At 32.5% G+C, this 18,973-nt stretch overlaps 1 protein-coding gene across 1 annotated transcript; it reads left to right on the plus strand.

Annotated features, from left to right (window-relative positions):
* The first annotated feature begins 1,631 nt into the window (after positions 1 to 1,631).
* Positions 1,632 to 4,711, plus strand: LOC110110840 (putative disease resistance protein RGA3). The gene has a single exon (XM_020842479.2). It carries the CDS (start codon positions 1,661 to 1,663, stop codon positions 4,553 to 4,555), a length of 2,895 nt encoding a protein of 964 aa, XP_020698138.2. The 5' UTR covers positions 1,632 to 1,660; the 3' UTR covers positions 4,556 to 4,711.
* The last annotated feature ends 14,262 nt before the right edge of the window (positions 4,712 to 18,973 follow it).

Below are 18,973 nucleotides of genomic sequence, written 5' to 3' on the forward strand. Positions count from 1 at the left end.
TATCTCTTCTCCAATTTGTGAATCAAGAGGTTGAAATTCAATTAATAGTTTTTTAATAAAATATTTTTTATTAAAAAAATTATATTTAAAGACTGATTTAAAAAATAGTCAACTAATAATTATCGGGCAGCTTAAGCATTGCTTCACACCAATTTTTTATTATTTTTTTAAATAAATTTTCAAGTACAAATTTTTTTTAGATGACTTTTTTTTTTCACTAAAAAGTAAAAAATTTAGTTAGGAAGCTGTAAAAAATTGTCTAAATCAAACCTTAGTGTGCCTTCGCCACCATTTCCTTTAAGTTTTATCGTTTATGCGACGCCACATTTGACCATTGCCAGCTGGAATTCCTTGGTGCTGTTTACGTCTCCGCTATGCCGTGAGATTTCAAAGGAACAGTTGAGATGAAGCGTTCTAAGGATTTCCCTTATCTTATCCAGCAGGATATCGCAATAAGCCAGTAGACTTTCAGATCTGCATCTCTTCCAATCTCCTTTTTTTTTTCTTACTCTTCAGTTGCTCTGCTCTACATCGATCGTCGACGATCGCCATGGCGGATATGTTTATTGATCCAATCATGGAGAAGCTCATCAGCGCTGGCTTCCGTTACCTGAAAGATCAAGTCGAATGGCAGAAACACACAAAGGAGGAGCTGGAAAAGCTGAAAGAGATTCTCCCCCAGATCCAAGCTGTCGTCAACTTTGCTTCCAGCCAAGAGCAGATCACAGACCAAAATAAACCTCTTAACAAATGGCTATGGCAGCTACGAGATGCTATTGATGATGCAGATGACGTGTTGGACGAGCTGGAGTACATGGAACTTGAAAAACAGTTGACCAAAGAGAAGAAGCTGAGAAGGGTGCGTTCCATCATGAAATCCATGAAGAAAAAACTTGTCAAAATTGGCAAACGTGCTCTCACGAGATGCTATTGATGATGCAGATGACGTGTTGGACGAGATGGAGTACATGGAACTTGAAAAACAGGTGACCAAAGGCAAGAAGCTGAGAAGGGTGCGTTCAATCATGAAATCCATGAAGAAAAAACTTGTCAAAATTGGCAAACGTGCTCTCAGAATTGAGAAGGGTGCGTTCCATCATTTCTTACTTTGCCCTATAAAACTTTTTACATTTTTGTAGGCATCTAATATGAATTCCTCAAGTTCATTCAACTACAACAATCTCTTTTCCTTTATAGCCCAAAAAGCAATATGTTCTAATTCTACTTGCAAATGGCAAGCTTTACCAAAAACTAATCTATAGGAATACATTCCAAATGGAATCTTAAATGTTCTGTAGTCTTAACGAGCAGGATATCGTCGTGAGCCAGTGAACTATCTAATCTGCATCTCTTCCATTCTCCTTTTTTTTCTTACTCTTCAGTTGTTCTGCCATTGATGATGCAGATGACGTGTTGGACAAGCTGGAGTACATGGAACTTGAAAAACAGGTGACCAAAGACAAGAAGCTGAGAAGGATGCGTTCCATCATGAAATCCATGAAGAAAAAACTTGTCAAAATTGGCAAACGTGCTCTCAAAATTGATCCCAACTTGAAGCGACTGGAGGACGCTCTGCAGAAACTTTATGGAGTTTCTACTGATGTTGATAATTTCCTTTATCTTGTAAAAGACTCAAAAAAGGAGCTTCAGAAGCAGCAGCATGCATGAGCTGCACGGAGCACGTGAAACGGGATCCTCGACTAAAAATGATCTCATTGGGCTGGGAAAGGAAAAGGATCTTGTTATGGAGTGGCTGAGGAATCCATCAAATGAGCATCGGGGAACTGATCAGTTGTACAGAAACATTTCTCTTCTATCTATAGTGGGCGATGGTGGTATGGGGAAGACAACTCTTTTGCAACATGTTTATAATGATGAAATTACAAAGGAATTTGATCGTAAAATGTGGGTTTGTGTTTCCAACAACTTTGATGTGAAGAAAGTCATTGCAGATATATTGCAATCTCTTAAGATGGAGAGGCCTCGTTGTGACACACTTGATGCACTTCAAAATAGTCTTCGGACTGAGATTATGTCCCAAAAGTTCTTACTTGTGCTGGATGATATTTGGGAGGAGGATGAGGAGAAGGATAAAAGCAAATGGGAGGATGTGCTGGCCCCTCTATCTTCTGGGGATTTTGGTAGTAAGATTCTGGTAACAACTCGAACAGAATCAATTGCACTGATGTTTGCAAAGGTAATTAAAAAGAAGAAGGAAATAATTAAATTAGAAGGCCTAGAGGAAGATGAGTGTTTGCAGCTCCTCAACTCTCATGCATTTGCTGGTGTAGAGAAGAACCCTGATGATCATGAAAATTTAAGAGTCATTGCTCGAGATATAGTTAAAAAGCTTTCAAAATCTCCGTTGGCAGCTAAGGTCATTGGCGGGGTTCTAAATTCTCTTGACTTGGATGCAAGGCGTTGGAGGGAAGTTCTAGAAAGCAATTTATTGGATCAGAATTCTATCCATTCCATCTTAAGACTGAGCTATATAGTTCTGCCAAATAATCTACAATATTGTTTTGCATTTTGTTGTATGTTCCCAGAAGATCATGAGTTTGATAAAGATGATTTAGTCCGAATGTGGATTTCATTGGGTTTCATTCAGCCTTCTCCAGGAATGACTATGGAAACTATGGAGGATATCGGAGGAAGGTATTTTGATGTTTTAGTCAAAAAAGCTTTATTTGACAAGGTTGGATATCGCTACAAGATGCATGATTTAATACATGAGTCAGCATCTAAATTTTTTGCTCAGGTATGCGGTAAACTTATGGATGATGAAGAGTCATCTCTTAAAATTTCTGAGACTATTCGACACTTGTCTATTCTAAATGCAAAACCAGACATCTTAAGAAAGATTGAGAAGTTGAAACATTTGCATTCTCTTTTCTTGTTCTATGAAGATTTTAATGATCAGGATCTTTGCAATGGACTTATTGAAGTATTGAAATCATCGAGAAGCCTACGCTTATTATACATATGTGTTTATCAAGTTGAATTGAAAATGATACTTGAGGAGATTGGAAATTTAATACATCTTCGATACTTAAAGATTGATGATGCTAATTTGACTATGCTGCCAAGATCTCTAAGTAAGCTTTATCACTTGCAATACATAATCTGTGAGTGGCCACGGAACCTAGTCAAATCTGAAGGTGGTGATTTTTTACCAAATAACATTAATAACCTTTTAAACTTGCGTTACGTGAAATTGCCCAAGAATTGTATTTCATCGATTTGTGAGATTGGGAAGCTAAAGTCACTTCAAGAACTGTATCATTTTATACTTAGAAATGTGAGTGGTTATAGAATTGGGGAGCTGAAGAATATGACTGATCTTTACAAATTAGGAATAAATTCTCTTGAAAATGTTAAGGATGGCGAGGAGGCTCGTAATGCCCAATTATGTAAAAAGAGGAGACTCACAGATTTGACCTTAGGTTGGAGTCTTAGGCACATTTATTCGACGAACAACGATTTAGATGAGAATGTGCTCGACAACCTTCAACCACCAAAATGTCTAAGGAAACTGATCATAGAGAGATACATGGGTGCAAGGTCTGCAATATGGATGAACAATGTCAATTGGATCTTCAAGCTAGAGGAAATCGAATTGTCAAATTGCAGTGAGTGGGAAACTCTTCCTCCTTTCGGGCAACTTTCCTTCCTCAAGTCACTGGAACTTTATAACATGCCGAAAGTAAAATGGCTCGAAAGTAAATTTAATGGGAATGATAAATACCGTGCCTTTCCATTGCTAGAGAAGTTATATATTGTCAGATTAGAAGCATTAGAGGATTGGTTTGAGGCAGGAGTAGCTGCTGAAGATGGATGTTTGTTTCCTTGCTTAATTCAACTGGAGCTAGGAAACTGCCCCAAGTTGAAAGAGTTGCCCTCTTTGCCTCCTAAGCTCAAGATCTTGATTATAGCAAACATTGGGTGGAAGACTTTGAATTTTTGTAGCAATTCAAATCCTATTCCCCTTCAATCATTAGAGGTCTATGACTGTCCTAACATTATATCTCTTCCTCTGGCTGATGAAATAGCAAGACTTGCAGCACTAAGATCCTTGACAATTGTAAATTGCCCCAATCTGATCTCTCTGGGAAGATATCGAGAAGTGGAGACCACTAATAATTGCCATCTCATGCTCAACAGTCTTGATATAAGTGATCCATCCGTGTTGCTAATGGAGCCACTGAGAAGTATCGCCTCCTTAAAAAAACTGACTATTAAGGAGAATGATGAGGTGGTTTCATTTCCAAATGAGGTGGAACAGTGGTTTCTGACTGTTAGGTCTTCTCTTTCTGAGCTGACAATTCCTAATCTGAAAACCTTGAAGTCTCTCCCTTCCACCTTCGAAAGCTTATCTTCACTTCAGTATCTACGTATCAGTGGCGTTCCTATGCTTCGGGAATTACCGAACCTTCCTCCCTCTTTGAAATGTCTATCAATTGAGAGATGTCATCAAGAGTTGAAGGAGCGCTATGGAAAGGACGGAGGCTCCGATCGGCACAAGATTGCTCACATTCCTGATATCTTTATTTGTTAATGAAAATTTCAAAATACATATGCAAACTTCTTTCTTTCTTGTTATCTTATTTGTTTGATATATATGAAATGTAAAGAATGCAATGCTATGTCAGCATGAACCAGTTTGTATGTACTCAATTTTATTTATGTATCACTTTATGATTTTTTTTTTTAATATAATAGCACAAATGCATATAGCAAAAATTTTCAATATAGGTGATTTATACTTGTATGATATTTGAATTCAGTTAAATTGACTCACATATAGCATATAGCAAAAATTCAAATAATTTTTTTATCATAAAATGCACACTTCGGTGCCATGTGATTTGCATTCTCCATTACTAAATGAACAATTTTCCTACTAGTGCATCATAAATAATAACAAGCATTTGATGGGTGGCACTACTGATTGCATGTGAAGAGAATCCTAAGCTATCCATGATGCAACATGCGAAAGGGGTGAAAAATTATTACTTTCTCAGTGGTAGTTCTTATAAAAAAATGAATAGTATAGTTTGCTTCCAACACATGAAAGAAGCTAAGTAAATTGTTAAATTCAACATAAAGAAAATTCAAGATCTACTGTCTAAATCAATGTGCATGTGATGCACATGATTAAAATTTTAAAAATAGAATATTCAATGACGATTGTTTGACCCTAAGGCAATCGAGATCGATAATTATTTTACCAACTTAATTTCTTACATACAACAATATTAAGTAGCATAAGATGATCTACCAAGATTTGTTTCTTTATTATGAGAAAAAGTATACATGAAAAAATACAAATACAAATAAATAATAAGAAACAAAATGTTGACATTATATAAATATATTGAAAATAGAAACCATGTACATAAAATATAATGAAAATAAACTCAAATAAGTACATGAATTGGCATACACAATTTGTACATTAAGGCCCAAAAACATGATCAAAATAATATCTTTTCTCTTCATTTCTATTCTAAATTCTTTCAAGGCAATCCTTTAAGAAATATGTATCCAAAAGAAGAATCAATCAACACATTCTATCTTAAACCGTATAAAATCAATGAAAATTTTCGATAGTAAAATTCTATCTTATCCCACCTTGCCATCAATAACTTGAATAAGATTCATATTTTTGCATCAATCTGCTTAAATCAATGGCCTGCATTTGACTACATGCCACCTATCACCAACAAAAACTTTAAAAAAAATTAAAATAAAAAAACACACATTAATTAAAAAAAACCTCAACCCTTTTCATCCGTGCTTAGGATCGGCATTAGCAGTTTTATTTTTTTTATAATATTACTTCTAGAAAATTTGTTGGATTTGTTGTGAAACATTGTGCTATAGAAATTGTTTTTGAGGAGAAGAAAAAATTTAAAACATTAAAACCAAAGACAAAAATAAAAAACAAAATATTCAAACCAAAAATTAAAAAGGTTAAAGGTTACTAAAAAACCAAAGACTCAAAGTAAACGTGAGATAAATAATATGTCATTAAAATTAAAAAGAACACTCTACCCATAAAGCAGGGTATCTCAATTGCGAAGAATACTTAATACCCAATTATATATGTAGAAAATAATAGCAGAAGAGGATCCATCCAAGAGAAACCCTAGGGTCATAGGACTCATCATAGCTATCTCAAAAGAAGAAATCCATCAAGCCATTTTAGAAGGTTATTACAATCAGATAAAGCCATCTCAAATGCACAATTATGAACTAATTTATCATATAATGCATCAACTTGACATGTATCTTATTTTTTTAGCATAAATTAAAAAAATAAAAAACAAAAACAAAAACAGAGGAACCATCAACATACAACAGAAATCAGTAATGAAAAGTATTAGCTAATAGAACTTGTATTGCTGACATTAAAAAAGATGAATAAGATACTAATGATATATTGGAATTATAATTTTTGCAGTCATGCAAGAACACATAATGTTTAAAATAGAAGAAAACAAAGATGTGAGGCCATATTTGCTGTGTTTTCATTCCCTCTAGACTTGATATTCAAAACAACTTACAAAGCGTAGTGAATATTTCCTTTCATCCATTCCCAATAAGGCTTTACTTTTTGACATTTGAGTAATAGGGGCTCTCATAAAGGAAAAAGCAAACAACCTAAATCACCTTTTATGAAAGGCATTGGATAAAAGTTTAAAATAATGATATCTTAAGTGCAAATTTGGGGCAGAATGACATATGAGTGTGAAGTAAAGAATTGGAGGAGACGACTCAACAATAAGGTAAGTAATGCAAAGTTTTAATTAAAGAGTAGATAATATCATTATAAACATGTACACTGATTTTTAATGACAAGAATTCATGTATCAGTAATTTCATAAACATAAAAACGTTGAAAATTGATATATGAACAAACATGATAATATTAATATTGATTAATTAATTATATTTTAAAAATATAAATTATTTCACTAATACTCATACTAATGATTTAATTAATTAATAAAAGATTAACCTAATCTAATGAAAATTATATTAATAATATCTATAATAAGAAATAAATTAAAAATATGAATTAAGTTAATTTAATGATAATTATACTACTAATTATTCAATTAAATTAAATTAGATTATTTAATAATACTACTAATTATTTAATTAGAATGACTACAAGAGTAGGTGTAGCTCTGCCATGCCTCCACTAACGCTTGAGTTCTCCAACATCTTCATCCAAGATAACCCATAAATTCATTACATACCCCTAGTTCGAAATTCCCCGCACACAGACCCTGAGACAAGAAGAATGAAAACAATTATCCAGACCAATATCATCGAATTCATTCCAAACAAGAGAGATTTGAGCTTACCTTATCCTTTCCCTTCCCCTCCAATGAGCCAAAGATTGTTGTAATACGCCAAACAGTGAGCACTGGTTCAAGTATAAGGCAATGATCATTATGGAATGTTCTATGATATTTGCTCTAGAGAATTCGGGAGATAATATTGTGTCAAGAAAGTGAGAGAGAGAGAGAGAGAGAGAGAGAGAGAGAGAGAGAGAGGCTATAAGTTACCCAAGAGGAACGGTGGAGTCTGGCTACAAAGAGACTTCACAGCGATAGTTTTTTTCCTAAGTTTTGTTCTGGAGGGGGGTAGAAGAAATCTAATCTCAAACAAGTAATTTGCTTGCAGGAGAAGAAGAGTTGGAAAGTCCCGCCGTTTGGAAACTGGGAATACTTCGAAGAGATGTCTCTCTTGCACTGCTTCGATTCGATGAGCCAGTCGAATTTGATTCAACCCAGTTTAGGTTTTAGGATTTAAGATAAAAAAGGGGAATGGAAATTTAGTTAAGCAAGTGAATAGATGTCATCATATGTGAATAGTCATCAAAATAATAAATGGCTAGGATTTATTTCGTGTTTTTAAAAGGAACGATCAAGATGATATGTGGGAAGATTCACAATCGATATTTTATTAGTAGTACGGATGTAGATTTAAATATATACTACAAAAAAATGTGCTACACACCCCTTATTATCTTGACAATCAATATATGTAAGAAAAAAAATCACAATACTTGACCAATATCATAAAAATGGGTTCCTTCATCAAACCCAAACTTTAACAAAATAAGACCAAAGAATGAAGTCCAAATAAGTAAATATAGATGACTAAATGCAAAATTATCAATTTAAATTGCCAAAATGGAGGTGGCTAAGCTAGAGATATTCAAGATTAACTTCGAAGTAGTATTCTCATCTCCAAAAAAATAAAAAGACAGAGATAAGAAAATTCCACCAACAACATTAAAGAAAGGGGGAGTAAAAGAAATGCAAGTTAAACTTCTAATATTTAAAAAGAATAGAGTTACTCTTCTGAAATTCTCAACATAATTTAAAAGTTATCCAAATAGTTTTTTGTATAAAAAATAATTAAGAACAAGATTGACAACAAGAAAGCCTCTGTGTTTGGACGAAGGATGAGCAAATGAGAAACAATCTTGTTCTTTGTTTACATTTATGCTGCATTGCTTATATTAAATTTACTCAGAGGATATGAACTTTAAATGACAAATCTTGCCTTGATAAGGATATACGTTCTTATTGGATAGCTGTATGCTTTTCTTCCTTTCCATTTATAATCTACAGTCTTTTTCTCCTCTCTATGTTGTTCCTCTCTACGTTTTTTCTCCTCTAGCAAAGGTGGGTTTTCTTGAATTTTTATGCTTTATTCTTCATACAAGGCAAACAAATTTTAGTGGACTTATTTCATAGCCCTTTGTTAGTATTCTATTACAAATAAATTTTATTTTTATTGCGAGAATGAGAGCTACAAAGTGTTATTTCTTGATTTAGATCGAATTTTCTTTTCCTTTTAAAACTAGATTTCCTTCAATCCTAAATCAAGCCTTATCTAGATCCATGGTTTAAGTTTTTTAATGATTGGATGTCACTAAAATTTAATCACCTCTCCTTATTAGGAAATCACTCTTTATTTAAGACGGTGCTAAATTATAAATAAAAAAACAAATGAGAAATACATGGAAAGGTATATGCCAAAATGAAATAAATAAAAACAGTTGTTGAATTGATATTTCAAAATTTCAACACTTAAACAATTGAGATCATATTTTCTGTTTATGTATTCCTGTTATTTCAATGTGTTATTTTTATTGATGTATTCATATTTCTCATTTGCACTTTGGGTACTTAATATCCTTTGGTGCAGCAGCCCCTGTCTATCATCTCCAACACACGATTTAGTCTTGCTCACTTGCTGTTTGTCGACATTCCTCTTGACCAAGCCATCATTTAAGATAAATTTATTATTATAAACTATTTTCATTTGCTAAATCATATAATCACTTACTACTGATTTATTAAACATTATTAATTCAATTCATAAAGAATTGTAAGCTTATATAAAAAAATGATGCATTATCAACACATGAACAAACCAATCATTGTAAAATGTTGAAGATTTATGGAGAAAAGATTTATCAATTAAATTGAAGCTTCGATAGAAGTTAATATCTATATTATTTTATTTGGTATCATCATATTTTAGTATGCAAGAGAGTTTGCATGAGATGTATTGATCACTTCCAAAAGTTTTTCTTTTACTCTTTTCCATTTCTTCGTTGTTGTTTAAGTTCATTGATGCATAGCCTTTGCATTTTTCTATGAAGAAGTTAAACTTATTATGGTAAAAATTGATCATTTGGTTATTTCTGAACTAATTTTTCTGTTGTACTTCTTATCCCTCTCGCTTAATGGAATTACTGAGCATAACCACTATTATCTTATGGATATTGCTCATATTTTAAAATTTACATGTGTTCCTCACCGATTTTAGGAAATACTATTATTTTTGAACTTCAATTAATGTACTCTATTGTTCTCAATTTACTACTACTCAATTCTTTATTACTTATTTTGATAAATCTTCTTTTCACTCAACAATTTGCGTCTTTGATTGTTTGTTTTATCAATCCCCTTTACCTATGTCATGCAAAGCCACATTTACATTAACAATTATCTCATTTTATGTCATTTGATATATCTTTTTTTGTTATTCTTATACTACAAAAGATTATCACTATTATGATCTTTCTGCTAAAAATTTGTATGGCTCTATCGATTTTCGTTTGAGACGATTTTCTTTATTTTATATGCATATCATATTTCAGTACGCAAGAGAGTTTGCATGAGAAAGGTCGCAATAAGAATAAATAAAAAAATACTACATAGAATTAACTAATCATTGAATTGATCACTTTGAAAATATTTTCTTTTTCTCTTTTACATTTATTCATTGTTGTTTAAGTTCATTGCTCCATAGCCTTCTCCTTTGTCTAAGAAGAAGGTAAACTTATTAGGGAAAACTTATTAGGTTAAAAATTAATCATTTAATGTGTAAGCTAAGCATAACCACCATTATCTTCTGGATATTGGTCATATTTTAATTTTTATATGTGTTTCTGACCAATTTTAGAAAGTAATATTATTTTTGCACTTCAGTTAATATAGTCTATTGTTCTCAATTTACTAATACTCAATTATCTATTACTTATTTTGATAAATCTTCTTTTCCCTCAACAGCTTGCATCTTTGGTTGTGTTTTATCAATCACCTTTGCCTATGCAAAACTCCATTTACATAATATTATCTCATTTTATTTCCAATTGATTGAAGAATTACAATATTACATATCTCATAAAAAATTTTTCTGTTTAGGAATACGTACAATGTTATTTCACAATGTTATTTTTTTTTTCTTTTTTGAAAATGACTTAGGAGTTAGAAGAAAAGAAACATGGAAAACAAACACTTAGATAATTGAGATAATAATTTCTTTGATATTTTTATTAATGTATTGATATTTCTATTTTTAACTATATGTCCCTAATATCCTATATATGGTGCAGCATCCCCTGTCCATCGTCTCCAACGCCCTATTTGGCCCTACTCACTGATCCTTGCTGTTTGTTGAAATTCCTCTTGCTCAACCCATCATTCAAGGCAAATTTATTATTATTGGCTATTTGTAATTTATAAAATCATATAATTACTTACTATTGATTTACTAAACATCATTAATTCATTTTAAATGTAATTTAAAACTTATATCACAAATGATGCATTATGAACACAGGAACGAACCAATCATTGTAAAATTTTAAAGATTTATTGAGTCAAATGATTTATCACTTATATATCACTTATATTTCAGCTTCAATAGAAAGTATTATCTATATGAACCCATCATAAAGTTGATATTTGAATCAATATGCCTTACTTTTATTTGTACTCAATTATGTCGCTTAAAATGTCAAAATGATTCAAGAATTACTTATGTGGGCATCTGTTAGCATCTAATTATTTAATCTCTCAAATTTATCACCTTGATTGCTCTTCTATGATCAAAAAGTTCCTTTCCTTCTAATATCTAATCCAAAATAATTCAATTTATAGATTATTTTTTATTATATTTTAGCGGTTTAAGTACTAAATTTATCGATTAGATAGTTGGTATTAAATTAATTACATACAAATAGTGATGCGGGTTATCATATCATCTAAATGCACAACTTAACATATATGTTTCTTAGTTTCAATCTCCACTAATATTTTTATTATGTTGAACTTTTTGTTACGTTGATATATATAGTTGTTGTAAGAAGGCAAAAGAACAATATATCCAAATATTTCTTCTTTTATAATATAGCTTGAATTAACTCAATTGGTATTTTTTGCTTTTGGTCGTTTTTATGAATTAGCCTCAAAGTTATCATTTCATCAATTTTTTTAATTCTTCAAATATGAAAAAATGTTTTCGCATAAGGGATGAGCAAATTATAAAAAATCTTATGTTGCATATTTTTTTAAAAATAATTCACTTTCAAGGTGCATTCTTCTCCTACTTCATTTCAGGGAAAGAGCTACTTCTTCTTGAGTCATTTGTTTTCTTTTCCACTGTCAAGTTTGAGTATGTTGCTTGTGCTACGCTCACCATTTGGCTTTGAAAATTTCTTCTGAGTCTTATTAATTAAACTGGTGCTTGTGAAATGGTACTAATCTATAGTAACAGCCTCCAACAAATGCTTCAATTTCTGGTCGCTAGGATACTAAGAATCATATTGACATTACATATTAATATATTCATGTTGTGGTTGCATAAAAGTAGCTTATCTCAAAGTACATTTCTAGACATAAGGTCCTGAAAAATAATAGCCTCTAGATGCCTTAATGTTAGCTCTTTCTGGCAATCATGAGCTTATACATTAGACCTTCTATGAATGCAATGATGCTAAGGAAAATTGGCATAGTAAGCTTAAAAAAAAAATTGTGAGTTCCATATTCTTTGGATGGCTCTAGCACGTGAGATTACCTTCCGGTCCGCTCTTTTTGGCAATCGATAGCACATGACTCTATAGTCGATATGGCTATAAATTAAGGAAATAGATAGGTATGTAAAATAAGAGTATGCTGCCATGGGAGAAAGGAGAAAGATAGATGACTGACTTGTTTGATCTCCAATCTAGTTTAAATTGTATTAAAATATTGTAGGGAGTGGGAAACTCTTCCACATTTTGGGCAACATTCCTTCATGGAGCCTCTGAAATTTTCTAACAAGCAAAAAGTAAAATGGATGGAAAATAAAATTCTTGGGAATGATAACTACCATGTATTTCATTTCCTAGAGGTGCTACATGTTGAGAGATTATAAGCATTAGAGTATTGGTTTTAGGCAAGAGTAGATGCTGAAGATGGATTTTTGTTTTCTTGGTTAATTGAAGTTGGGGTAAGTTAAGTTGAAAGTGTTTCCCTCGTTACCTTCTAAGCTCAAGAGATTGAAGATAGAAGACAATGGGTGGAATACTTTGAATTGTTGTAGTTTTTCATATTCTATTACCGTTAAAAATTGAGAGGTATCTCGTTGTAATAAATAGAGCCAAATAAGAGTCAACTACGTTTATTCCTAGAAATTATGAAATAGAGAGACTCCAAATTTAATGCATCACTTCGAGCTATTTTATATTGATATAAATTGGTACTAAATAGAGCTAAATAAGAGTAATCTACATTTATATTTGGCTCATTAGAACCAAAATAGTAGAATTAGCATACCGCATAAGACACCAATATATGTTTCCTCTTGAACCAATTTGTATACAATATATGATTAATATTAGAGCATCATGAGCTAAATTAATAGAAGCAATGTAGCATAACCCACATCATATGGATACATTATAAATGCTTATCATGGCAAGATTTATCATTTAAAGTTAATCACCTCTAAGGTTGACTTTGATTGTACTGGAAATTAGTTTTATGGAATATTTATATCATTTGAGAATGATTGATCATGTTTCATTTTTTGATTGAAATATGACAGTACTATTGCATTGGTACTTTCATTATAAAATCAATTTTTCTTTTAATTTAATTCATGATGACATAAATTTGTTTTATTTCTTACTAATGCATGAATTTTTGTTGCAGATTGCATAATTTTGTGTTTGAACAAGGGAAACAATTACTAACATCTATGAGTTTGTCTTCTATTTCAATAATTTTATTTATTAAAAAAAAACTCTAAATAGTTGGAACCATTTTACATGCAAGGTTTTATTATTAAGCTAAATAAGGAATTTTGTTTAAACAAATTTCATATATTCATGTCTAAGTTCATTATATTTTTATTAATCTTTGTACTTTCTCAGTTTTCACTACAATGTGATTTTGCATGAAATATATATTGGTCTCTAATGAAGTATTCTAATTCTACTATTTTGTATTTTTCAATTGTCCAGATAGCTTTTATGTTATTAATTATTTGAAGTTAATCTCATATTAGACATAAATGAGTGTCATTGCTAACATTTAACTTTTTTGGTTTTTAGAATAAATTTAAGAATGTGAATAGAAATATATAGAATGAAATTTGAAGTAGGAAGTACTAGGTTGTAAAGCTTGATAAATGCTGAATTAGTTTTCCTTATTAATGGAAGAGATAGATGGCATTTATCTTTGGGTAAGAGACCATGATTATGAAATTTACAACCATATTTGTGGGATATCTCCTAATAAATATATAAGCTTATTCATAATTATATTGAGGTAATAAAATTAGTGAATTCGTCTTTCCAAATTTATTAAATGGTTGTTTGAAGTTGTTGTTTTATTTCTTATTAATTTATTAATTGTTAATGCATATTGCATACTTCTATATTTGAACAAGGTGAATGATTATTAAAGTCTGTGAGTTTGTATTTTACTTAGATAATTTTACTTAATAAAAAAAAAATCTAATTAGGTGGAATCATATTGCATGAAAAGTAATAAGGTATTTATTGTGATATAATAATTGTTTAGAGCTTACACAATTTTTTGAGTTGCAACATATTTTTTTCTTTCCCATTTACAATTTCAATTATTATTCCACTTATTTGTTTAGAGTATTGCTCTTATAATTTATTTTTTAAGTTTTTTAATATTATGTAATCTATTAATATTGTTGGAAATTTTTATAGATATATTTGACATAGAGGTTCAAAGGAAAGAAGAATATCAAAGGCAATGATATATTAACATGTCCATTAAAAAACAAAACAAAAAAAGTACATGATAGTAATATTGCTAGAAAAAGAATAAAGCACTTTTCTAATTTAGAAATTGCTTGTTTGCCATCAACATCAAGTTTTTCATGTTTATTTTTACTAAACTAAAATTTTTATGTTATTTCTACTTTTAATTCTAAATAATTAATATGTTTTATCTTTTAATAAACAGATATAGAAATATCAAATATCAATAATGTTAATATTGATTATGAATCAAGTTTATCATAATTACATTTTCTCAAACAACAATATTCCTATTAGTATTATAATGCAAGATTATTTCAATTTGAATTACTAACATTTTTTTTTATTACAATGGATAAGTCATGCTTGCTCCGACAAATATTTATGATCAACTATATGAATTATTTACTTGATGTTCAGCTGATTCAAAACAATTTAGAAGTAAGATTATAGCATATAATAGTATTTGCATTCACATGTTACGAAACTCATATAGATAAAAATCTGGCAAATGCAAGATAGAGAATTTACACATTTAGAGCTAAAGGACAAATTTATCATAGTCTATCTCATATTATAAAAAGGTCAAATGGTCAATACTACTTTCAATTATAAATTTATGAAACTGATGCTGAAGCAAACAATTGAATGAATGTTATTGAAGATTTAAATCTTTCAAAGGAATAGGTAAATAAATTAATGGTTATACTTTCTATAAACTCATTTGCACAATTCTTCAGATCTTTGAGTAATAGAGATATGTTGAAAAACTTATAAATACGCATTAGATCTGTTGTAAGAATAAATCAAACAGTTTATAGTACTTCTATAGTGTCACAAATAGCAGCATTAATATGAATTCAAGGACAAAGTTCATGTTTCATTGAACATGATATCATATTAATTTCACATTATGAGACATTTCATAAAATCAAGCATTATTTTAGTTGTTATGACCCTTTGTAATATCCAATTATATTCCTAAATGGAGAAGTTGGATGACATCAAAATATAAATTGAATTTTCATATTTGGAAGGAATGAAGAAATAACAATGTCAGTAATTAGTTCATCTCCAATAAAAAAAGAATTATTTAACCAAGAAGAAAATGGTATGTTATTAAATCTTTTATATTGATATATAATTATTTTAAAAAACAATTGATAATTAAAATTAAATATTTTTAAATATTACATGTTTCAAGAAGACATCAAAAGAAAGAGTTTCATGCAGAGAATATTATAGTTACAAGCTTTAAATTCGAGAACATGATAAATTAGTTATTTTGTATGCTGGTATATTATTGCATCAATACATTATCGACATGTACATAAATATTAAAATAAGTCGTTTAGATTTCTACAGAAAAAATCAACATACAATATGGTCTGATTCGTATAAAGAGATTACTGATAGTGTAGCCATCGGAGAAACATAAAGTAATAATACTTGTAAAAGAATTACACTTCCACCTTCATTTATTGGTGGACCTCGTGATATGCGGCGAAGATGTAACATCAGTTTGCTCCAGGATCGTCCTGGCCGATCGTGGATCGTCCCTGGACGATCAGTTGAAATTTTGTTCCAGAATGTGTACAGAAGTTACAGGAAAGTTTTCCTCCCAGAATCGTCCGGGCCGATAAGGGATCGTCCCGGGACGATCAGAGCAATGCACAAGACAGAGAATAGGGGTTTTTATCGTCCAAGAAAATTAATTATTATCCTGAGAAATCGTCCCAGGATGATGTGATTTTGTTCAGATCGTCCAGGATGATCGTGCGATCGGCCGGGTCGATCAGAAGGTTATTTAATGAAAATCAGCTCATTTTGAAGAGAGAGAAAATCAAAATAAAATATCTAAAATTTTTTAGGAGAGAGAAAGTCGAGAGAAAAGAGGAAAAAGTTGTATACTGCCGTTATGCAGTTGGATTTTCGTACGATTTCTGAAATTGTCCGGATTTATTCTAAAATGACATGATATGATTGTGTGCTATAAAAAGGGAGTTATAAGGGGTCAGGATCCTGTGAGATTCTGTCTGTGTCAGGGAAAATTTGAAATGAGCTATGAAATCTGAAAACAAGTTCTGTTCCGGATCCAATGATAAGTTCTGTTCTGGTGCTATAAGCACATCTGTTCTGGTGACATGAGCACAAAGGGAGGCATAAGGGGCCAGAATCCGAGATTCTGTCAGTGTCTGGGAGGGAGGCATAAGGGGCCAGAATCCGTTGAGATTCTGTCAGAGTCAGGGAATTCGTTCTGACTTTTGATATGTTCTGAATTGATATGTTATGATACGATTTTGATATGATTTCTAATTCTGATACGATTCTGTTCTGTTCTGATTTGATCTGATCTGTACGATTCTGTTCTGATTTGATCCGATCTGTATGATTCTGTTCTGATATTTCTGGAATTATGATTTCTGTAATTTCTGTTCTGTTCTGATTCGATATACGATTCTGTTGATCTGATTTATGTACGGATTTTTGTCTGATATGTTTGATGTGGATTCTAAGGATTTTGATTGGAGGTTTGATGTCTTGCTGAGCTGTTGTAGCTCATCCTTGTTTTCTGTGTGGTTTTCAGGTTCTGGGAAAGGGAAGGAAGTCCTGGAGTAGGAGTTCAGAATCTGATCTGTTATAGGTATTTTGCACTTTTGATTTTTGTACATTTATGGCCTTTCTGTTCTATTTTTCTTTCTGTCTGAAAGCCATGAGCTGTATTTGTATATGATTCTTTTGAGGAAGAAAAAGATAGATGATCTGTTCCGTTGTATTTTGATGTTTATAGTAGCTCTGTTGGCTGTTTTTGTGTGTAAATGTTTGGGAGAAAGTTCTGAAACAAATTCCAAAGCCAGATCCTTGAATCAGTTCAGTCAGTTTGAGTCTGGCCACGACTCAATGCGAGCGGGATCCGTCCCAATCGGGTTGGGTCGTGATAAGACTTTGGTGGTATCAAAGCTATAGTTTTGGAATTTGGATTGTAAGACAGAGCTATAGGAAGTGATCCGAGTCTGTCTGTGATAGTTTTGATTTGTCCGGATTTTTATTGTATTATTTTTGTGATTAGTTTTCTGGATTTTCTAGATTTTCTGTATGGATCTGCCAGACCCCGATATGACAGATGGTCAGAGTGCCAGTCAGACAGCATCAATGGGTAGTACAGCTCCAGTGGTTGGTGCAGATACACTTTCCCAGTTTGCTACATTGGTTGCTCAGATGATGAGTAAGACACACAGTAGAGCCTATACTGTTCGATCTGAGAATATTGATAGACATCTTCAGATGTTTCTGAGATTGAAACCACTGAGATTTGAGGGCGCTGTTGAGCCCAGAGCAGCTGAGGAGTGGCTGAGGAGGTTAGAGAAGACTTTTGACGGCATGCAGTGTCCGTCAGACAGGAAAGTACCTTTGGTAGTTTTTCTGTTAGATGGGGAAGCAGAGCACTGGTGGGTAGGCCAGCAGGAAGCAAAGTTTTAGGGCAGATTGAACTCTCTGATTTCTTGGGAAGAATTTTCTGAGGTATTTTGATCTTGGTTTGTTCCCCCTTCTACACAACAGCAGATGCAGGAGAGTTTTCTGAGGCTGGTTCAAGGGAGCAGGACGGTGATGCAGTACGAGGCAGAGTTTACTGCCTTAGCCCGATATGCTCCGCAGCTGGTGAGTACTTCTACTGATAAGTGCTATCGATTTCTGAGGGGACTACGAGATAGTCTGAGGCAGCCCTTGGTACCATTTCATATTTCTAATTTTTTCGAGCTTGTGGAGAGAGCTCGTCTGATAGAGAACAATCTGATGGCTACTCAGCAGCGGTGGACTGCGAGTAGGACGATATGCTCCGCAGCTGGTGAGTACTTCTACTGATAAGTGCTATCGATTTCTGAGGGGACTACGAGATAGTCTGAGGCAGCCCTTGGTACCATTTCATATTTCTAATTTTTTCGAGCTTGTGGAGAGAGCTCGTCTGATAGAGAACAATCTGATGGCTACTCAGCAGCGGTGGACTGCGAGTAGGAAGAGGTTTGGGGGTGATTCGAGCAGCAGTTCCTCTGGCAAGAGGAGATTTGTTTCTGGTTCTGGAGACTCCAGGAGGAGTGGATAGTCAGGATTTGCTGGTACTGCTACGACCAGTACGACCAGCTCTGGATCTATTAGTGGGGCACCTGTGTGCCAGAGTTGTGGACGACGACATTTTGGCCAGTGCTACAGGATGACTGGTCAGTGCTTCAGATGTGGTCAGCCAGGACATCGGATTGTAGAGTGTCCACTGGCTGGATTTGATCGACGATCTGATTTTCAATCTGAGAGCTTTGTTAGACCTGTTAGTTCAGCAGGAAGACCGAGGACTGTTCCTCCACGGCCTGCGCTGAGTGACAT

The sequence above is a fragment of the Dendrobium catenatum genome, unplaced genomic scaffold (assembly GCF_001605985.2).
Source record: "Dendrobium catenatum unplaced genomic scaffold, ASM160598v2 fragScaff_scaffold_51, whole genome shotgun sequence".
NCBI lineage: Eukaryota > Viridiplantae > Streptophyta > Magnoliopsida > Asparagales > Orchidaceae > Dendrobium > Dendrobium catenatum.

What these genes read in the sequence shown, in the direction of transcription:
- LOC110110840 (XM_020842479.2), top strand. Translation starts at nt 1,661, where the DNA reads ATGCATGAGCTGCACGGAGCACGTGAAACGGGATCCTCGACTAAAAAT.